We start from the raw sequence: 23,436 nt of genomic DNA, 5'->3' as shown, positions 1-23,436 counted from the left end.
GCCCCTGCCCACCACACCCTGGCAGCCTCCCACAACTCTGCCCTTTGGATTATGGAGGGGGAAAAAAAATAACCATTTGACATTCTGGGCCACAGAATACAAGATGGGTCTAGATTGTACAAGGAGCTCACACACTGAGGTGAGAAAGCGTGCAAACAGGAGCAGGGATTCTTCACCCCACAGGGAAGCCAGGGCTGGAGACACAAGGGGGGACCTGAGTCACCCTCCCAGAGTCCACCTGGCTTCACGTTTCTGGTTTTTATTAATTGGGTCCAACTCCAACTGCTGTCTTCTCTTGAGGGGGAGAAGAACGTCTGTGAGTATCTACGATGTCAATGATGGATTCCCCCGAGCCTTTTTTTTTTTTTCCCCATAGTACGATTTCACAAAGAGGCCCTGGAGCAGGGCTACAGAAGGACCAACAGAAGCACAAGTGTCTGAGAACGACGTAATACTGACTCGTCTTTTTTGGTAACAGTCCATGAGATGTGTGCCCCTCTCTCCTGAGATACAAGGCATGGGGGAGGCGGCGGAGGAGCTGTGGGTGGGACACTGTACCGTGTGACATCACGATCATGCAGCCGGTGCCAACAGGACAGAGGAGGAGAATAGGAGGCTCAGGGCTCGGGCTGGCCCCTGCGGGAGCAGGCAGCTCTCAGGGAAGTGCCCGGCTCTCAAGAACACTGTCCGGTCCCAGCAGGGCTGTCTCCGGGGGCCTGCCATCCCAGCCTGGACTTAGCCCTCGTCCTCCCGCAGCTCGGTAGGCAGGAATTTGTACTGCTGCTGGCGGATCTGGGCTAGCTTTTTCCTCGCTTCTTCCAATTCTCGCTCTTTCTTTAGCATTTCCTCCTGGGCAGCAATGATCTAGAAAGAAAGGACCAGTGGGGATGACCCAACGTGTTCTAAGACATCATCCTGAGTCCTGAGTCACAGCTGAGCGCGAGGGACAGCGTTCTCAGCCTGAGACCAGGCTTTGCCAGGGTTGGCTTTTGAGACCAATGGTGCAGCTGTCTCAAGAAAACAAGCTGACTCCTGGCCCCGGTTTAATGGTGGCGATCTACTGCATCCCCTCTGCCCATCAGGGTCCAGCGTGAGCACTGCCCATAGACTCCCCGTCGCGTTCCCGGATACATGGGAGGCACACCCTGTTGAAGTCCTATTTCCCAGGAAGGAACTCGACGCTGAGAGGTAGCGTGCGGTGGCGGCGGTGGTGGGGCACACTTCTGCAGTCCTCAGGGCAGTGAAGGAAGCCCTGGGTCAGGTGTGCTGGAAGCTGCTGCTGGTGCCCTCGACCCCTACGTGACTTTTATATCTGGTCAGCCCTGGGTACAGGGTGATGGGTTCCAGAACACTTCCTCTCAAGGATACCAAAACCTGAGGGTGCTCAAATCCTTTATATAAAATGCCACACAGGGCTGGTGACATAGCTCAGTGGTACAGCACTTGCCTAGCATGTAAACAAGGAACAGTATTTGCATAGGACTTATGCACATCATCCTGCACCTTTAAATCACCTCTAGACTATTTATAACACTGAATATAACATAAATGCTGCATACATACTTGTTATACTGGATTATTTAGGGAATAAAAACAAGAACAAAGTCTGTACACGCTCAATGCAGGGGCAGCTTTTCAATCCATGCTTGGTTGGATCCAAGAACACAGACTGTTGGAGCTCACATACAGATTCAGAGGGAAGATTGTATTTCATGCTTCTACCTGTGATCTGAGGAGCACCAGCCACAGTAATAGGTATTGTGTGAAAAGGGTAATTCTGTGTTCGAGAAAGCCAACACAGTTTCTTTCCCGTGGGCCTTTTCACAGTTTCAGAAGGTGAACAAGTACTGTGTCCAGGTGGGTGCACTGTCAGCAGCATTTTCCAGATTTATGTGCAGAGACCCTTCTCTGGGGAACTTCTAATGGAACAAATGCATCGAGCAACACATTCTAGGGCTGGGGACGCAGCTCAGTGGTACAACATTTGTTTGGCAAGTGCCTGGCCCTGGGTTCAATCCTGATACCGGGAACCCCCACCGCCACCCCATTCTGGTAACAGTGCATCCAGGGCACAGGGAAACACAGGGAGAAGCTTGGGAAGAAGTTAAGGAAAGCAGCGGGTATGAGGAACTTCAGGGTTCCCGGTACTGACAGGAGAAACAGCCTGAGATAATGAATCTACATTAACGTACATGAACAACTGTGAGACCAGTTTCCTGAAGTTTCTGCCTCCCTTCCATGCATGAGACCACAAGTCAGTCCTATGCATTCTTATAAAAGTTCTGGGAGAAAGCCTTCATCCTACTGGTTGGGGCTAAGTGAATGGAGTGGGCAGCAGCTCCAAATATATAACTTTATTGCTGTCCTACAGTTTCAGTTCCTGTTTTCCTATAATAGAAACCCTAATTTCTAGGGGCTTACAGATACTCAGAAAAGAACACTACATTTCCCAGCCTCCTCTGCAACTAGGTCACGTGACTAATAAGTATTGGCCAATAGGACTCAAGAGGAAGTGATGTATGCAACATTAGTCTTATGCTCTGCCCACCTTCCCCTTCTTCCTGTTAGATGGAAAACTAAGGTGATAATTAAGCCACCTTGGACCAAGTGGCCAACGGAAATATCTCAAATCATGGAGTAATAAAGTACATGGAATCTAGGCCTCTGATATGAAGAAACCATCACACCCTTCCTACACTGCTTTCACCTGGACAGTTTACCTGAGGGAGAAGTGAACTTCCATCTTGTTTAAATCAATGCTGTTTTGTGTGCCTGTTATAATACAACAATCATCCTGGCAGCATACACAATTCTGGATTTCATCACTAACCTGAGCAATGCCCCCCACAAACTTTGTTTTCACCACGACATCATCATCATCAGTTTTGCCAAATGCTGCCTTCTGAGCTGCACGAACAAGATTGTCTGAGGCTCTTTTCACTGCATTTCCTGCTGCCTGGAGAGGGGATAAAACACATTATATCATTAGAAACAGCATTTGGATCTGGCAAGAACAGACACGAAGATACAGCTTATGAGACCATGAGGTAATTTATTATCCAATTGTAACACACAGACATTCTCTAGCCATTTAGTCTCGGTCTGTCCATCCATCCAGCAATTCTAACAACTTTGGCACCAACCTAACCATAGTTTGTTCCCCAGATGAACTATAAGCATGTAACAAAGACTGCAGCAATGTGGTAAGTGTGTTAATAGAAGCGTTCTCAGGAGCTGCCTCCATAGTCTAGAACCTCTTACTCCCAAATCAGCACATATTTTAGGACTTGGCTCAGACATCCCTTCTTCCCATTTGCCTTGGGCCTGTCCACACTCTCCCCTTCAGTGCTCCTGAGTGCTTGGCACTGGCTTCTCTGCAGCCCTTACCACACTTGGGTTGTCTGTCTCTCTCCTGGACAGGGATGACTTGTGGACAGGGACAGTGATTTGAATCACTGCACCCCAGCACTTGGTGCAATGGTTGCCAAGACTTAGCAATCACTGAAAGTGTCCCGAAGGAATGAAGGGCTCTCAACGCACATGCAAGGGTGCCCCACCCCAGCATGGCCTGTTCCCTTCTAGCTAATGTTTGGAATTTTCTCCTAATGGTGGTCAAAGTTTCATTAATGTGTTACATTCCTCGGCCACCCACCCAGCCACCCTCAGAATCAAGGGTTTGTGCTTGAGTGTTAACCAGGAAAAAATTTAGAGTTCTTCTCAAAGTTAACTGGCCCATCTGTTTGGTGCTTTAAAGTGACCAATAAGGACTACAAAGGCTCACACAAAAAAGAGAAGGCAAGTCAATTAATACATGACAAAGAATTATCAAGTGCTGATTCTTCAAGTGTCTCTATACAGTCAGAAATCATGAACCCAGTTTTCTGATGTAGAGACTGAGGTTAAGACACTTGACTAAGATCTGTGCTCCTAAGTTATATAGCTAGGAGTTCAAGGTCTGTTTGGTTCTGGAGAACTCTTTTGAGTTCTGTGTAAGGGACTTCGCCATCACCCTGCATGTCTATTAATGAATAACCATGGTCACAAGCATGGTGCCGTGTTATATCTGTGTGAATTATTAGGACCATCCCAAACCACTTTTGTGTCCACTAGCCTGTCTGACCATCAGAAGACCTCTACTGCACTCTGCCAAGGAGCTGTCTGCTGTTTCAAAAGTTCTGGGTGATTTAAGATCATGCCACCTGCTACATGACAGAGGCAGGCCTTGATCCTAGGTCTCCCAACTGAGGGTCTTTTCCTTAAATGTGTGCCCCAAAGTCAGGAATCATTTATTCACAAATAAGGAGCTCCTCAGTTTTGCCCTAGTTTTATCCTAGGGTCAAATGAAGGTAAAGAGGTAGGTCAGAGACACTTAATGGGGCTAGATTCCAGAAATGCACTTTGAGACTTTCAAACTAAAGTCAGATTTCTGGTAGAATTGCTTAAACATTTCTTCCCTTTGTGATTTTATTCCCGACCTATATCAGTGGTGGCGAACTTATGATACATGTGCCTCAGGGGGCAGTTATCATTGAAAGCTCTAATGGTTCACCATCACTGACCTACACAAATATAGCAATATAAATGATCCACATTATAACACTCACAGTAACACAATTCCAGAAAATTGGAAACATACAAAATGCTTGAAGCACAGGGAGATTCTGGCATAATCAGCTGATGCAACACCATGCAATCATTAAAAACGAGACTCACAAAGAATAGAGCCTTGTCTTTAAGGGAAAAAAATGTGTATGATAACATATGAAGTGAAAAGAAAGCTGATGTATCTGCTATGATTAGGACCAGACAAAAGTATCTTATAGATAGTTAATAACAGAAACAGAGAACAATGAAACACTGGATGCATGAAGATGTGGGGGCCATGTGATTTTTTTTCACTCAAACATTTCCTTCATTGTGCCTAAAATATTATAATTAAAACAATCAGAAAAGTGTAACTCACTGATTGTCATGTTCATAAACACTCTCTCTGGGCTCTGGGAAACCTTAGGGGTAGGTTTCAACCTGCTCTTTGCTTTCACTTCCAGCGGGGGCCACACTGACCAAGTGCCTCTTCTGACCTAGGCGCCATGTCAGGGAGGACAGACGCCAAGATGCAGATGTGGTACCCAATAAGCCCAAAGCCGGTCACAGGCAGGCATGAGATAAACACAGTGGTGGCGCAGACAGGAAACTCAGGGTGGTCAGGTTAGGGGCTCTGGCAGGACAGGGAAGGGACTGAGGGACCAGGCCTCAAGAGTCAGGAAGGGTTTCCTGTAACAGGTGACTCTGAGAGGAGTCCCAAAAGAGCAGGCGTTGGCCAGGCCATCCTAAGTAAGTCTGGGCCCCAAGGACAGGTGGACATGTGATTTTGGTGGGCAGCAGAGGTGAGATGCATGATGCGAAAGGCTGAGGATGACACTGGATGGTGGGCAGAGCTGGCTGATGGAAGCCCGGTGGGTCATGCCAAGGAAGTAAGGCTGTCCCCTTTGGCGACACTTACCCGCTCCAACAGGAGTATTTTCCCACCAGCATCAGTGACCATTACCTGTAGCCGCCTCATGGCCTCTGAGTCCTGGTCGGCTTTCACCTTGCAGGCCACGAGCAGCTGAGCTGTGGAAGCGGCGACCTGCTTGGCGGACGAGATGAGCTTCTCCTCGCTGGCGTGGCCCTGGACAGAGGCATTGGCAGCCTCACAGAGACTGCTGGTTGCAGCCGCCACCATCCGGGCCTGAGGACAGTCAACAGAGAGGTGACCCACAGCTCAAAGCACCCTCAGGGAATCCACAAAGCAAATGAGGAGGAAGGAGAAGGAGACTCACGGCAGAAATCAGTCCCTGTGACCACTGTCCGTCATCTGCAGCATTGGCAGGGATGGAGCCCACCTGGATAGCAGGGTAGAAAACTGCAGTGAATGTGGGCAGGCCTGGGGGACCTCAGACCCGCACACCCTCACATGCCCTGGCACCAAATATAGTGGGCTCGTGATCTCACAACTGCCCTGGCCAGGGCCTGGGGCATCCCTTTCTCTCTTGGGACTCTGGCCTCAAAGAAGCAAAAGGGATGCTCAGGGTGGCCCCCAGGTTGTGGGCAGGCACTGCACTTCTGGGAAATGGCTTAGGAAGGAGGCTCTCGGGCTGCTTGCACGTGCTCCCTCCCTCTCTTCCCCTTTCCTCATTTCAAACAGAGGAGCCTACAAGTCTAACTCTTTCAAGGCTTGAAGGAAAATGTAAATCTCTCTGGATAACTGACCCTGAAAGGTGTGCTGTGAATTTCTGGCAGATACTTAAAAGAAGGGAGTGCATTTCCCTTTGTATAAGGGATATAGACCCCCATCTTATGGAAACAGAGATTATTTTGTCAGGGTGGGGAGAGAAGAGAGAGACTGAAGTAGGAAGAATCTCTGTTTCTACTTAGAAATCATGGCAACAGGTGAGATTTTCTCTGCAGGTCTAGAAGCTATAGCTATAGGAGGAAAAGCCTCTCTCTTTGTGAAGGCTCCTACTAGGTAGGAGAAGAGAATCTCAACTTGAAAATGAAATTGAGGATCTATGTGTAATTATAGGTCCTTGCTGGATGTCAGGTAGAATCCCAAGGTCTGGCACAGTTCACCTAAGATCAGCTGAAGCTCCTTCACTAATTTTTTAAAAGCTCAAATGCACGGGTTCCTTGGAGGACAGGAAACCTGCCATATTCATTTATCAGCAGATTTCTGGTATCTAGAAACACATCTAGCACATAGTCAACCTTTTCTTTTTCTTTCGGTACTGGGGATTGAACTCTGGTCCTTGTGCTTGCGAGGCAGGTGGTGGAACCACTGAGCTAAATCCCCATCCTAACCTTTTCTTAATGTTGAAGTAGCCGATTTTTTTTAGGCGGGTGTTCTGTTCGGTGATTCATTTGTGGTCTTTATACAATGACCAGTCCACAGCGTGAGCAATACACATGACAAGATCAGGACCATGTTCATCTACAGGGGTTAATCGAGAAGTGGAGAGAGACAGGTACGCATGCCAGGTGGACAGAGAAATACAGGACCAAACTGGGTAAGATACCATGTGGTGGTTAAAAAAGAACAGTAAGGCATGTGGACTGGACTAAGATGCGGCTAAGTCCACAAGAGACTTTCCGGGGGGAGATGCACAGCTGTGGTCCAGTGTAACTTCCTGTCTGAATCCCTCTCTCTACACCAACAACAAAGGCTTTTCAAGGTCAAACATCAGCGATGGACAGTGACCAAATCTCCCAGACCCACTACCTGACAGGTTTCTGCACGGTTTGGATAGCAGGGCCCCACAATGGATGGGAACAACAGGATGCATGGCATATTATAAATTCTAACACCTCCACATCCAGAATAACTCCAATGTACCATTACTCTTTTTTTTTTTTTTTTTCCTGGTGGTATTGGAGATCAAACTTTGGGCCTTACGTTCGCAAGGCAGGCAGCAGAACCACTGATCCAAATCCCTGGCCCCTCCATTAATCTTTTGAACCATTAAAAACAACTGTGCTTTTATGCTAATGCAGACAGGACAGGTAGAAGGAGATGAAGTACACTGAAGCAATCTCACATTTAAACTTACACAGGCCTTCCGACCGACAGGCTCAGGAAAGTGCGAGCTGTAAAGTTGGACGGCATTCAGCTTGACCCAGTGGGGCCATTTGCAGCTGGAGCGTGCTGGTACAAAACCCGTGACTCTGGTGCTTATTGGGTTGTTCACCAGGAAATATAAGTGGGAATATAAGTGTCTTGTTCAGGCTCTGATCACTGTCTGGAACAGGGTGCATTTCTTAACAAGAAGCAGATGAGAGGCCCAGAAGCCAAATGTTTTATCGAGTTGGTTGAGTCTAAGCAAACAGATTTCTGTGGTTGGGGCCAAGACCAGCAATTCAGGGAGGGAGGTGCAGCAAGCACATCCTTGGACAGGCCTGTCTTTCTCTAATCTCCCTGGGTGGCTCTCCCTATGGGAGAGCTCTACCCCGCGCCCAGCCAGGTGTACTCACCTTTCCTTGGGCCACCAGCTCCCTCTGGGCTGCGGAGGCAGATTTGACCAGGGCACTTGTGGCAGCAGCAATGGACTTAGCAGCTTCCAAGATCTGTTCTTCAAAATCCAGGGTCTCATCTGCTTGCTATAATCAAAAGAAAAGCATGTCATGTGCAATTCATATCCACAAAGGGCTCTTTCTGCCACACTACTTACTGCTTGGTTAGCTGGCTCTTCTTGTGCCTATTGGTTTTTGTGGACAAACTGCACCACCAGGTAGAAAGGCCTAAGTCAGGATGCCTCCCATCTGCTGCCTCCCCTCCACCCACTCTAGAAAGTAAAAGCCATTAGCAGTGACAATGTTAAACACTTTTTTCCCTAGGCCAGAATCTTTTTTAAAGAAATGTAAGTTCATCACAAATAAGATAATGTTCACATAGTTCTAGCAGCATCAGAATAACTGATAATCAAAAATCTAAAAGTAGTGAGGGGTGGCATACTGTGCCAGAACTAAAAAAAAAAAAAAAGGAGTTTAGAAAAGGCAAGACAGTTATTAGTTCTGAGAAGTCTCATTTTTCTTGGGCAAAACCAGAAATACAATGGTGTTTGCATTTCTGCGGCTCAGCACATAGTGTTATCTATCAGCCGCAGATAGCTCAGGGGTAGAAAAACAATCCAGGTAGCAGGACATTAGGGTGGAGCTGTCCCATCACCGGACACCGGAGGCAGCACTCCCCTTGGGAAGGACACCAGACACTACAGTGCGCCTGTTGTCTGGCCACTAGCCATCTGCTCTGAGTTCACCACCAGCACGTGCCCTGCTGGAGACACGACCCAGGAAGTTGAGAGGCAGCTTTGGGGAACTGGGGCAAGGGTGAAGACCACGTTCCCAGGCAGGGTGGGAAGGAGCTTCCCAAGGTGGGGCGGTCAGACTACACGACCCCCTAAGCCCCCATTCTATGGCGCCAAGTCATTTGGATCAAGCTGTCCGCAGCTCACGGAATGTTGACGATGTGGCTGCTACCTTTTAGGCATTCAGAGAAAATGAGGCAGTACTGCAATCCCTTTGTTTGTGCAGTAAAATACACAGAGCATGAAATTTATCCTTTTAACTGGTTTTAAGCGTATGAGTCAGTGGCGGGAAATGTATTCGCAATGTTGTACAACAGCAATGCACTAGAGTGTCTACTACGTGCCAAGCGTTTCTGTCAACAGTAACTTATGTGATTCTCACCAAAAAAAAGAAAGAAAACTACACTGAGCCTTACTGGTATAGTGAGAACACTCAGGTTCTGGGAATGAAATTCTGGGCCCTAGGTCATGTGGCAGTGTGAAGAATACATGCTAGAAACCAAACACAAGTCTGATTTTATTTGTTTGCTTGTTTTTTTGGTACCAGGAATCAAACTTGGGACCTTGTGCTTGCGAGGCAGGCGGCAACACCACTGAGCTAAATCCCTGGCCCAAGTCTGATTTTATTATTATCATTTATTTATTTAGGTACTGGGGATCGAACTCAAGTCCTTACACTTGCAAGGCAGGTGCCAGAACCACTGAGCTAAATCCCTGGTCCCCGAGTCTGATTTTAAAATAAGGTGCTTTTCATGTGTAAATACTGAATAGTTTCTCTGGTTTGAAAAACTTAAAGTGTAAACAAGATCCAAATTGTATAACTGATAATGTAAAATAGGAAGAAAAGGGCTAAAGGTGCAGGGGAAGTTGAAAGGGTAGGGGAAAGGAAATAAGGGACAAGAAAAATAGGAGAAATGGAAAAAATGGAAACAAAATCTTTGTAAATAGGGGAAGGTGGAGTGGGTGAAGGGAAGGCAGGGGTATGGGGAAAAAATGAGAATCAAGATCTGTCATGTAAGGGTAGAAGATCCCAATGATGAATGCAACTGTACTGTATACTTAAAAAGTACCAATAAACTCAGTAAGATAAAATAAAAAAATAAAATAAGGTGCTTTTATTAGCATGAGCCACTTGGCTCATCAGTGAAAAAACGACTTAGTGTCAGGGGTTCAAAGCCAGCTTGCTAGCAGGCCATATCGAAAAATCAGACAGGATGGAAACAATTGTTTTCTGGACTCTTATCCTTTTTTTGTTTTTTGGTACTGGGGATCAAACTCAGGACCTTGTGCTTGCCAGGAAGACACTATGCTGCTGAGCTAAATCCCCGGCCCCAGACTCTGATTCTTTTTTTTTTTGTACCAGGGATTGAATTCGGGTCCTTGGGCTTGCAAGGCAGGCCACCGAACCACTGAGCTAAATCCCCGGCTCCAAACTCTGATTCTTAATGGCTATATTTTAAATCATAAGAGGTACCAATCTTATTTTTTAAAATGTTACAATAAAATGTCAATGTATAATGTGGTTGTGAAAAGTGACAGCAGGGCCAGGGGTTTGGCTCAGTGGTTCCACTGCCTGCCTCACAAGTTCAAGGGCCAGAGTTTGATCCCAGGTAAAAAAAAAAAAAAAAAAAAAAAAAGTGACAGCAGCATTTTATAAGTTCTGAGACAGAATTTGTATAGATTTTTCTTATTTCTGACACAGTCTTGCTCAAAGAATATTCAAGAGTAGAAGTGGATTCATCTCTACTGGATTCATGTTGGGTTCGTGGTACACAGAATTTGCTGAAATACAAAAATGACTCATTATAAGACATCGTCATAAAAGGGGCTCTTATGCACAGGATTCCCCATTATATTATGCTCATATATATAACTATTCTGATATATGTATTCAAAGTCTGAAAACTATGATGAATGTCTAAAATTAAAAAGGATTACAGTTCAAGTCACCTGCCAGCATACTCCTGAAAATACTCCTCCTTGCTTTTGAATACAGTTAGCTTATCATTGTTAACACTTTTTGAAGCAGCTCTGGAAGTCCTCTTTCGTGTTTTTAGTTGTGCTGTTTTGGTTGCCTTAATATCCTGAATTGATTTAAAAACTAAATATTCACCATATAGTTTGATCACCCGTGTGTATAGGTGTATATATTTAATCATTGTGCAATGAAGAGCCTTTTTAGAAATTTATTCTGCAAAAGGAAGTCAAGTATACAGCAGATCAAGTCAGCAGGAACACCATGGAATTTTGGAGGGCAGAGGGAGCGCCTCCACAGTCACTTCTTGAGTCTCAGGTGGCCTCAGCTGCAGTTTGGGCTCCAGGCCTGAATCCACTTTATAACTCCAGGCGCCCTGTCATCAGATTTCCAGTTCCCCAAATTTCAAGGTTCACAAAAATGAAATTTCCTTAAAATTAAATGCCAAGGCTTAGCACAGATAGATCTGAGACAATTATCTCATCACAACTGATTTGAAGGGCTTCTCCCACGTCTTCCGCTGCATGTTTAAAATAGATATTCAACTTGGAAATATTTTTGACACCCACAGACTTTTCTGGCATTGGCAACTGTTGTGGTGTTCTTTGGTGGGTTCCTACTCGAGCAGACAGAGCACAAAGTTTTCCCATCAGGAGACATTTGCTCCGATGAGAAAGTCCTAGCGTCTCCTGAGAAAGGCTTCATGAAACCGACTGTGGCGGCACCAGGCTCAGCTGGGACAGAGTCCTACAATGAGCCCTACTGCCTGTCTTTCTTCCCACGGGGTCACCATTAGGATGAAATGCCCACCACGTCTGCTTCTCCGGCTGCACACAGCAGCAGTCAGTGTAGGTAATCTTGATGCCTAGTGGAGTTGGTGAAAGGCCCGAGCGCACTGCCAGCGTCCTATGACCTCCAACTCCCACCAGGCTGAGCAAAGAATCTGGGAGGAGGAAGAAAATTTCAGGATGGAGAGGAGGACATGTGCTTCATTGCACTGCAAAAAGGGAGAGGCTTGGTTTTTGAAGGGTTTTTTCTACAAGAAAGCACCATACTGAAAATGCAGGAGATGTTGACAGAACAATTCCCATTGGACCTGGGAGGTGGGGGAAGGAGAGTGGCAATGTGGCGGGTGCAGGGGAACCTGCAGATCAGGTGCCACGAGCTCTGGGTTTTCTCTCTGAGCTCTCTTCTGTCTCCTCTCTAGGGAGGCTCACTTGTGCCTCTCCTTTACAGTTGAGATATTTCACTGACCTGGCCTAGGGCAGTCAGATCTGCCTCTCTGACTTGCAGAAGGCTGAAGACAGTGGAATCTCCGCTCCTGGATATTTGCTCACAACAACAGGACCATGTAAACTCATTTAGATTGTTACAATAATTTTTTAAAGACTATGACTAATCCTATGTAGGAGGCCATTTATATATCTTTATAATTACTGGCATCAAGTGAAGGCGGTGAACTTATGGAAATACAGGCTGAATACTGCTCTTGCTGAAGAATTACCTAGGCCTCTAGTTGGAGATGCAGATTCTGCTTCACTGGGTTTGGGTGAGGCCCAGGAGTCTTTGCTTCTGCATTTTTTATTTTTTGGTACCTGGGATGAATTCACGACCTTGCATTTCCGTGGCAGGCGTGGTGCCACTGAGCTAATCCCAGCCCAGGAGTCTTTATTTCTGAGAGAGGTAATTGTGGACTACTTTGTGAGAACTGCTGCCTTAGATAAGGCAAAACAAAAACCAGTTGACTTAATCTGCTCTAGGGCACATAGATGTTTCCCAAGCACAAAATCAGGCAGAGGAATCCATGCGGTAAATGTTTGTTGAATAAATATATCCATTCAGGAGGAGTCTCCCAACTTCACCATGGGACTAGGGACAGGGTACACGGTAAGAGGAGGTGGAACACACGGAGTAAGCACTTGCATTGTTCACTGTCCATTCCCGAGTGTTGGGTCTGGTGTACACACAGTGACCAGCAGGCTCCTGCCCTGATTAAGGGCATGGGCCGTTAACTGTGTACGTTGCTAGCATCCCTTAACTAGCAATCGATGGGGTGTGACATCTAGTCCCGGACACACAAATGCAGACATATAGCAGTTTACCAAGAAGTATTCTTCCGTAACAAAACAGCATTAGGAAAAGGGTTAACATACAGGAAGCATCTCCTCTTGCCTAGTGAAAGCATCCGCCACAGCTGCATCTCTTCCCCTCATCCTTTGCTACAATATCCCTTTACCCAAGTCCCTCCACTCAAAAGCCTACTAGCCCGGTAACCACGAGATCTTAGCCATTGTCTTTCCTGCCCTGACTAGTACATCCTAGCTGGGGTTGTGTTTCTCCTCGCCTGGGCTTTTGAACATCTCCCCAAAAGGTCTGCCTGCTCCTTCTGTGAATAGCTTTTCTGCTTGCTGATCTTCTGCAGGGCAGAATATGTTTTAAAAAGTTCCTCTTGAGAAAAGCTGCTTTTTGGGTTGGATCCCTTCCAGCCTGCTTCCCAGGCTCAGGAGAGTATTTGAGGCCTCTGTTTCTTCCCTTTCTCAAGTTTCAGGAGCCAGAGGTCCCAATGGAGCTAGAGAGGGGAAAGCAGTCGGGGCAGGGGGTAGAAGGAGGCTTTTCCTCATATTTAATTTGGTTTTGGCCTTTCAGGAACTCTGAGAACATAATCTTCACAGTGACTCTTCTTCTTCCTTCCTACCCGTACGACATGGCTGTTAGAAGAAAATGATTTGTATATTTAAAGCATGACTGACTCACATTAGATACTTCAGATGACTAGTAATTAATTTCATTATTGTTTCTACTACATTTCTTTTGTGGTTTTAAAAATTGCCTTTTGGACTTGGGGCTAAGCTAGCTGGTTTATCTGTCTCAACCCTGTGTGACAGCCACAGCTCAAGGCAAGCACTCCGCCCCCAAGCTTCACCCCCAGCCACTCCTGCTTTTACCACTTAGTTACAAATGAAAACACAAACCAAAGATACAAGAAGCGTGAAAGAACACACTGGACAGAGGCACAGCTTCCAGCATCTTCCTGAGCATATGACCAGGCAGGCGCTTGACAGGCAACTTGGGCTTCGGTCCCCACCCTGCGCTGTCGCACACATGACTTCCGGATCGGCCCTGCTGTTCTCCAGGTACCAGTCCATCATCTTTCTGTTTGTATTGTGAGGAACAAGTGCACTCTTCTACTTTAGCTGAGACAAGTTATAGTTGCATATTACATTTTTGGCAAGCACTGACTAAAATAAGCAGGAACTGTTTTCTTTTCCGCCTTCCTCCTGCAGTGTCTTCGCTGACAGCCCCCACCCATCCATCCTCCTCCCGCATGGCCTCCTGGGAAAGTGCTGGGCACAGGCAGAGCATTTCCTTCTATGGTGCCTCTCTGTTCCCGCAACCCTGCCTCCCTCAATCCCCATGAACTTGAAGCTGAAGGAGCCAAAGATACCAGTAAGAGACGGCCCAAAAGTCAAGACCCGGACTTCTGACTCTCTCCTTGAAAGCCAGCATTGAGGGACTGGCCCACTGACAGCAAGAAAGTTAAGCACTGTTCTTCTCATAATCTCTACACAGACCAAAAAGCAGGTACAATGGTATCACCTTTCCGTTAGGTTTTATGCATCTCCCTGTTACTGAAAGTCTTCCAGAAGGCTGGCTATTAAAAACAAGGCTGTACTGGTTGCATCAGAAACAAAATATAATAATACACTGGGTATCATTTATCGTATAAAAGTAGGAACATTTTGCATATATTTTAAAGGTCCTCGAGGGGAAGAGGAGGTTAACACCTAGACTCCCGGCCAAGTTTCTCCATTTCTTTGCAGCAAGCTTTGCCACTAGCAGCTTGCTTCTGGTTTTGAAGTGAATGGCACTTTGGGGGAGGCTTTGACCAAACTGCACAAGCACTAGACCAGCTTCTTTTTTGGAGGACCCTAGGACTGGAGGCCTGGAGGCCCACGTCCCTTACTGGATTTTACAAAAGGCGAATATCAGAACACCTGGAACTTCCAAAAGCCTGGACCTGGAGGGCTGCCCGGCCCCCCACAGGGCACGGCTGCAACGAGGCAGATGCATGCTCTTCATCCTGCCATGCTGTGTGCGTGCACAGCACCCATGGGCAAAGTTCCAGGTCTGCATGACTCGTATCTCAGGAGGGGTTGTCCCGGGCTATCTGCTATGTTATTACTTTTTAATTTCCCAAATGAAAATTAGTACTATTGAAATGCTGTTACATTTACTATTTCTGGATTTTTTTTTGGTACCCGGGATCGAATTCGGGACCTTGCGCTTGTGAGGCAGGCATCGGAACCACTGAGCTAAATCCCAGGCCCTAACAATTACTGTTTCTGACTGATGCAAAAGTTCTTAAAAGATTTTGTCATGCTCTCAAAAAGTGGGTAGGGGTCCTTGAATGCCTATGGGCAAAGAGAGGATAACAGAATTCTCTCAAAAATCTAACAGAGAAATCTGATAAGGGTCTGACAGGGCCACGCTGGTCTATCCTCTGGGGAGTCACCTGGGAAAGTATGCTGGCTGAACTCTCCATACACTTCCTTTTCACACAGTCCCGTCTCCTGGCCTGGAACCAAAGCCCATATTATACCATACAGAAGGCGCTGCTGCTGCTTCTCTCTTTCTGGACACCTCGTCACCTTTGGGCACTCACCATAACCACCAGTTTGAGAGCATGTTGACCCACATCAAAATTACCAAAAGAAACCCAAAGTCCCACCATTTTACACAAATGGGCTTCATGTGGAATAACTTTCAAAGCTATTTTTTTCCCCCCAGCTGGGCATCAAACCCAGGGGTACTGCATCACTGAGCTATGATCCCTAGCCCTTTTTACTTTTTGATTCAGGGTCTCGATAAATTGCCCAGGCTGGCCTTGAACTTGTGATCCTCCTGCCTCAGCCTCATGGGGATTTGGTGTGCCACCATGCTCAGATTTTTAAAAATACATAACTTAGGAGTCCTCTTAACTATATTTCCTTTCTCCTCCAAAGAACCCAGCATGAGCACAATAGTTTTCTTCCCAGAAAGCAGTGCTCATAAGGACTTTGGGTGAGAGAACTCAGAATGGACTCACACACACTTCGCAGGCTGGTGTCTCAGAGGATGGAGTCAAAGCCACCCAATGGCAGTTGTCATACATCAGAAAAAGTTGGATTTTAGATCATAAACCCAAACTTCCTGCTGCAGCCACTTGGGCTATGGAATTACTTTCTGGTTGTCGACTTATTCTAACTATCATCAACCTCTGCTGGCAAATTCACCTATAACAGGAAATTCAACAGACTAAGAGTCCATCCTGCACCACTTTAATTATGTACAGTTAGTCCTGAGATTATACACTTGGTAGAGCGAATGTGCTCTATACATTTCACTGCTATTTGTAAGGAAAGCTATAGATTATTGATTTGTGCTCCTTGAATTTTCAATCAAAACTTAATCATAAAAATTCCTTCTTTTTTTTTTTAATGGTGCTGGGATTGAACCCAGGGCCTTGCACATGGTAGGCAAGAGATCTACCCCTGAGCTACATCCTGAGCCCCCAAATCAGTAACTTTTAAATTGAAGATCAGGACAAAAATGAACCAAAAATAAAATATAAATCTCAATATGTTTGCAAACTACAATCTTGGCCTTTAACCCATGTCATAGACATGAGCTCAAATCTTCCATTTTTCCCATCAAGCATTACTCTCTCTCTCTCTCTCTCTCTCTCTTTTTTTTTTTTAGTACCAGTGATTGAACTTGGGACCTTGTGTCTGCGAGGCAGGCAGTGTGACACCACTGAACTAAATCGCCGGCCTTCATCAAGCATGACTCTTAAGAATTCCTCACTTCATACAAACAAGCTGCACAAAATACCTCAAGCTCTTAAGAAACATCAATAATTATGATTTGTTTTTATAATAAACAAGTAATCTAGTAATACTGATGCACATCTCAAATGCTACAGGAAGAAGTGAAATACAACATAATGAAAGGCAATGAGCACTCCATCTTCTAAATCTACTTGTGAGTTTAACATGTTCTCTCCTGTTGCCTTATACACTCTGTTAGGAACCCCCGGAGACAGGGCAAGACACTGTAGGAATATGTTTGATATATAGTTGGATTAAATAACAACCTAATATATCAAACATATCACACAGAGGCCTGCAGAAAAGGCATCCAGGATTGACCGGGCTTGAGAATAGGCACAGTATGGCTGCAGGGGGTGCTCATCATGGCACCCAGCCTGTCTGTGGGGCTCAGGTCTGTCTGCGTGTGTGGTAATGGTGGCACGAGCGATGCTGTGGCACACACATGCCCTGGAGCTCCCGGACAGTCTCATCTCACCCTGACACCGTTTCCCCAGGTGAACACTGGACTCAGCAGTGAATATTTACCTGTCATTCATCTCTGAGAGATTTAGGTAAGAGGAGATGGTTACACTTGAAGGGCACAGGGTGGGAATATACCAGAATTATCTTCAAGAACTGTTTCTTGACCAAAGGAAACTGGAGAATGTAGCAATGTGAGCAGAACAGGTTAAGCAAAATCATCACCCCTCCCCCAAATTGTTCCTCAACTATGCCCTCCAGTTTGGAAAGGAAGACATTCATGGGCATGCGCATGTGTGCACCTGTGAAGTGGGGTGTGCAGAGTTGTGGGGATAGGGATGTAATTGCAATTATTTATTTATGGTACCGGGAGGGTATTTTTAAGGTTACAGAGAGGATGAAGAGAAACAACCTCAAAACACTGACTGGTACTAGAATGAGATTATCAATCTTTCAAACTGTAGCACTACATTCCTTTGTAAAGGTAAGGTAGATATTTTATCTCATGCAGAATTTTTATTACAGTAGATGGTCCTCCTAGACAGAAACAAAAACCATGGTTTGGGTTGATGGCTTCTTCAGAACAGTTCTTCCCCCCAGCTCCCCTGGTACCGGGGATCGAACTCAGGACCTTGTGCTTGCAAGGCAGGTGCAACACCACTGAGCTACATCCTGGTCCTGAAACAGTTCTATGGATAGTACTCAAGTGCCAGGAGCTCCTGGTCCATCAGGAGAGAGACGTCAGACCACTGGAAAAATGTTCTAGAAGTACCAAGCACCTTCCTTAACATAAACACGAAGAGTCATCTAAAGCTGGTGCCCATAACTAATGACTCAAATCATCAGTCAGGTTAACTCTGACCTTCCCTGAAGGGTCACTCAGCTCTCCTGTAAATACGTTGGTGGATGATCCTAGAGTAGAGCGGGAGTCCTCATCCACCTACTTCTGCAGTCATCACTAACTTTTGAAGTGCTATTACTGTTGTATAAAAAATTCAAACAGACTCCTCCATCTTCCAAGTTTCATCCTTTTCCTTGATTGTACATTCTGCATTTATCACCTTCATATGCAAGCATTTTTTAGTCATAATTGCAAGCCTATAAATGTGTATCATTTCTGCCCTCAACACTCCAGGAGCATCTTCCTCATGCTACATGGTCCTAGCAGCCATCACTCCTAACAGCTGCCCTACGTTCCTTCAAGGAGGCATCCGCGTCTAACTTCTCATCAGTATGAACAAGACTGCAAGGAGCACCCCTCTCCCACACACAGGCTCATTTTCATCTTGGATTTCCTCCTTGGGACAGGTTAATAGCTCCCAAGACACATGCAACCACAAAGGCCGAGGGACCTATGCACCCAAGGAACGGCATGGGCTGAGCCCACATGCACACCTTCCAGCTTAGTCACGGAAGCTGAACCTGGCAAGGGAAGGGGCCTCTGGACTCCTCAGGCACTTTTTACAGAGATTAGACAAGCTAACCCATGCAAAGTACCTGGAAGAATGGCACATGCCTTGCACTGGATATTGTCCCCCTTCCCACCTGTGGAGTAATTCTTATTTTGAACACTTTCTTAGGATAAAAGACCCTAAGGTAGGATAAAAGGTCCCAGAAGAAGCCTATTTTTAGTGATGAGGAAGGCAATAACGGTAATGTAGTTACCATTTACTGAGTTGTACTGTTTGCCAGACATTGTGTTCTTATATTATCTGCTTTAACTGTATCAGCTAATTTAATTGTTTCAATAACAATCTTATGGGGTAGGGACTCTCCTAACTTTGTTTTGGAATCAAGAATCATGAAGTTAATAAATGACAGGCCAGGGAAATTGGGATTCTGAGACAGACAAAGCTCAGTAAAACAAAGGGCCTGGAAGAGGAGCTCTTAGAATACAGTGAAAGGATCAGGTTAAATTAACACCAGCAGAGTAAAAGTGTCCCGGACACCAATGCAGGTCTTTCACTCTCTTGGAAAGGAACCTTGTATGGTAAACCAGAGAAGGGAAAGGAAACGTTAGCACCAGACCTCTAAATGATGGCCAGCTGTTGATTCTTGTATGATTTTCTTTCATAAGTAAGTTGATTTCCAACACAGAAACAAAGAGGTCCTCAGAAAACAGATTTGTCCCTACATGCATTCTTAGCTCTTAAGTTTACAGGAAAAATTCTGAACAATATCACGCAAGTAACTCAAGGACCTATAGTTAGAGGCTAGCAGAGAGAACCCTCATGGACCCTAAAATAAGTCGTTAAATTATATCTTGATGAGAAAAATTTAAAAACCTTTACCAAAAGTGGGGTAACAGCTAGTAGACCAGTTCTGGGGACTGGCAGGTTTTAACCCTCCCAACCTTAACAGAGTCCTTACACAGTGTCTGTTTTACATGTGACATCATCCTAGGCACTGTTGTCGAGTGGACTGGTACATTTCAGTGCTCAGACTGTACCCTTCACTCTTACAAGTCAAGATAGAATTTTAGGTTCACCTAAATGGGGTGTTGTCCAACTTTTTTTTTTTTAGGGAAAGAGCCAGATTTCATTTCTTAATGCATGTGGGTCCTTGGAAGGAAGGTCAGTTACAGGAGACAGTGAGGACTTGCGTGAATGCCAACGTGAAACAAAGAAGCCTCCTCTGGTTTTGTACTGAAGAAGGCCATGGTGGACGGAGTGGGAGGTTAGCGCTTCTCATCTGGATGGCTCAATCTAAAAGCATCTCTTTCCTTTCAGTGACTATTTCTCAGAACACACTCTCATGACTGTAACTTTTAAACATTTATCTAGATGACAAACCTAGACAGAAAACACACCAGCTAACCATAGTCTCCCGTATTCAGTGAAAAAGTTTGCCACTGGGTCCCAGTTTGAGGTTCCTATTGCTTTCTGTGATTCTAATAAAAGGAGAGACCCAGCATTGTGATTTCCCTGTAAAAGGCATAAACCAAAGAATTCCAGGCTGACAGTCTCATATCCAGTAATAGGAACTTTTGACAGGAAGCATCCACCACCTGCTTTATAGAATGGAACTAAATCAAGATCGCAAACACCTGGATTCTTCCGCTGGATACTCAAGAGCTATGTTTTGGGTGGTTAACTTGAAAGATCCACCCACTAGTTTTTCTCCACACTGTGTAAAAAGTATCTGGCAGGCCGAGCAGGTTTGCAGCCTGCTAGATTAACCACTGGGAAGGAGACAGGCTCCCTGCAGCACCCTTAGCTCTGTTTCACAGCCACTCACTGGGAGACCGATTGACACCAGAGAAGCAACTTTAAACGAACACTCACTTTTGGTTTTGCTCTTGGTTTCAGCTGCTCTAACTTCTTAGCAGCAGCCTCAATGGATGCTGCAGCCCCCAGCAATTCAGTTTCTGCAATGACGGTTGGGTCTTCTGGATCCACCCACTCTGTTCCTAAAATCAGTCCAAAGAAAGGGTCATTCCTGGTCGGTACGGGATACTGGCTTACTTACAATGTCTGAAGGTGCATTCAGGGAGGCCCCAGGAGCCTAGCCCACACTGTCCCAGGGCACCTTGTCTCTAGCACCATCTGATACAGGAATAAGAGGAGACCTAAGCTGGTTTTCTAAGTTAGTTGTGTGCACAACCTTACCTCCCAGAGCAGTAAGTCCAGACCTCAGGGACTACAGCTTGGGCTCACTCTTGCCTTCTAACCTAAAGCTCATGAGTAAAAGTAGCACCCTCAGGAGACTCATGGCTGCTCTTCTCCTTCAGGAACACAGGAGGGGGGCACCCTCTACCCTCTACCCCTAAATCAAGAGAAGGGAAACTGGCCAGGAAACCTGCCCTGGTGAAGGGACTGCTTCTTTGTAGGCACAAAGAGGTGTACACACAGCACACTCGGCACAGTTTCTAATCATGAGGGTGTTATTTGAATGAGAATAAATATCTTGGTGAGAGAAAATGCATGTAAATCTAAATGGGAAGACTCATAAGAGAAGTGAGCAGTTCTGTATGGATTACACCATTTAAGTAGAAATAGGATGTCACCTTGGTTCAAGAACGATCGTGTTGGCAAAATTATGTTTTTGTTTGCAAAATCTACATCAGGTGATGGACTATTTTTCCCACACAAATGCCAACATGACCATCTCTTCTAAAGCTGTGGAACAAATAAATTTAGAAACCGAGGTACCACTGTACTTAGTACAAAGGCTGGAGAAAATACTTACAGCAGGGACAATATTCATTTTTACAACTGTAAAAAGCTGTAAAAAAGCACCTCACTCCAGTCCTGGCTGCATTTTCCGGTGCAGGCCTGTGCAGGCTGGGCTGTTCCTCTACTCAGCCTCCCTCAGATCCCAGCCCTGCACAAGGAAGTGGAAGTGAGAGGGTGCGACCCACCTTTCATGGCTTCTGCTGCCTGGATGAGCTCAGTCACGGCGCCGGCGACTCGCTTGGAGAAAGCAGCCAGCTGATGCTTGAGTTCTGGGGTTGGTTTCTGAAGGATCTATAGGTGCAGAAGTCAAATGCATGAGGAAGATGGAACCACTGTGACAGGTTTCACTTTTACTGGCGGACTTAAGAGTCAGGCACCCTGGTTCTAAGTTGCATCTCTGCCTCTGAGTGACTTCAGGATCTTGGGGGAGAACTCTCGGACTCACTGGGTTTCAGCATCCTCATGGGAACCATGAGAAGCTGGGAACTGCAGGTGCAAGTAGGGTCCCTTCTGATAGTTCCCAAAGAGGACAGTACTTACTTATCTTGTATTCATACTTTGTTTGTATATAAAACAAATACACACACATGAAAATTACCCCAAGTATTAAGAACATTGTGAGTGAAGACAAAAGCCCCAGACTAAGGTCCACTGGTACCTGAAACTAAGTAAATTTGGGACCAGAGGAAAAACGTTACTCGCGGGGTCTTGCAGACAAAGTCTTCATGTGAGTAAAAGCTGGTGATCAGGATGCTTGTTGCCGAACAAACAATCCATTTCCAAGATATCAGCCACAAGCTGTCCTGGAAAGAGGCACCTCTTTTGCCCTCTTCTGATTTAGCTCAAACATTTTTAAGACTTTTCTTTTTTTGCTTTTTGTTTTCTTGTAGTATTAAACAAGGTATTAGAACCTGTATGCTAGGTGTGGTAGCACCATCTGTAATCCCAGGACTTTGGGAGACTGAGGCAAGACATTCATAGGTTTGAGCCTAACCGGGGCAACTTAGTGACTTAGCAAGGCCCTGCCTCAAAATAAGAAATGGCTGGGAAAGAGGATCGATGAGAAGGTTCTGGGTTCCACCCTCAATACCAAAACCAAAGCAAACCAAACCAAAAACCAAAACCTCTTAAGGATAACACCAGATCACTTTTTCTCCAATTCACCCAAGAACAGAACTCCTCACACCCTCTTTTGCCATGGATTTAAATCCTGATGTCACCATCCTAATCCTTCCTAAGTTTGAACCTCTCTTCCTGCACTCTTTTTGGTGCTTCATGAGGGGAATCTTCAGACACGCTAGGATAGTCAGGAGAAAAGTGCAACTGCTGTCTCTGCACAGTCTGACTCTGACTTAGGGACAAAGCACAGACTTCAGAAGTGGATAAGCCTGTGTTCAAACTGGGCCTTGCTGGATACTGGGGAATAATCACTGGACCCCTGTCACTGTTTCTCATCTGTAAAATTGGGATCGTGCCTGCCCTTAGGGCTGCATAAAGATCAAACAAAGAAACAGCTGAAAAGTGGCTCACATGATGCCTGGGACACAGGAGGTATTCAGGAAGGGCTAATTCCCTTCTTGGTTCCCCACACCTTTCTCCACCTGGGCAGGTAGCACAGTCTTTCTGAGGAGTCTGAAAAAGATGGCATTTGGACACCAGGCCTAATTCCTTTGCACCATAACTCTAACAGAAGCTTAGCAAAACTGGGGTTGGAGGAGTTAGTGGGTCTCACTGTGAGCAGTCCTAGACAGACCAGGGTACAGATGACATTTGTGCCACAAATGCAAACAATCAGCCAATGGTTTTCAAGGATTACTTCACATTCATCCGTCCCCACCTTCCTTCCTCTAGTAATCATTTAAATTCATTCTATATTTGCTACTGTTCTATGATTCCACTTGCTCTGTTACTCTCATTCTCTCACTCAAAGGGGATACACACACACACACACACACACACACACACACACACACACACACACACACAATGCTACAGATTCTAGGAACTCAGTACAGACCGGAAAGTGAAAAAATGAACAAATAAGTGAAAAACAGACTAGCTGCCCTAGGACAGCACTTTGAAGACCCGTTTCAGAAGAACACTAAAACCATGGATAG

General features: G+C 45.7%; 1 protein-coding gene across 8 annotated transcripts in view; it reads right to left on the bottom strand.

Moving 5' to 3' along the window:
- Positions 1-256: 256 nt before the first annotated feature.
- Tln2 (talin 2) overlaps positions 257-23,436 on the bottom strand; it is a 392,497-nt gene continuing 369,317 nt past the window's right edge. For 7 of the 8 annotated variants that reach the window (XM_033756129.1, XM_033756128.1, XM_010641220.3 and 4 more), the window contains 7 exons: positions 21,505-21,610; positions 20,429-20,553; positions 8,008-8,133; positions 5,823-5,885; positions 5,504-5,731; positions 2,831-2,956; positions 257-864 (listed from right to left, as the gene is read on the bottom strand). In XM_033756129.1, coding sequence (XP_033612020.1) covers positions 736-864; positions 2,831-2,956; positions 5,504-5,731; positions 5,823-5,885; positions 8,008-8,133; positions 20,429-20,553; positions 21,505-21,610 — 903 coding nt within the window. In that variant the 3' untranslated portion in view covers positions 257-735. The remainder of the gene's footprint in view (positions 865-2,830; positions 2,957-5,503; positions 5,732-5,822; positions 5,886-8,007; positions 8,134-20,428; positions 20,554-21,504; positions 21,611-23,436) is intronic. The other variant, XM_010641224.3, reaches the window with a different exon arrangement.

Source organism: Fukomys damarensis, unplaced genomic scaffold (assembly GCF_012274545.1).
Source record: "Fukomys damarensis isolate Sample0158 unplaced genomic scaffold, DMR_v1.0_HiC HiC_scaffold_25, whole genome shotgun sequence".
NCBI classification, from domain to species: Eukaryota; Metazoa; Chordata; class Mammalia; order Rodentia; family Bathyergidae; genus Fukomys; species Fukomys damarensis.
Note: the sequence above shows the minus strand (reverse complement) of the source record. Positions and strands in the feature narration are given on the sequence as shown.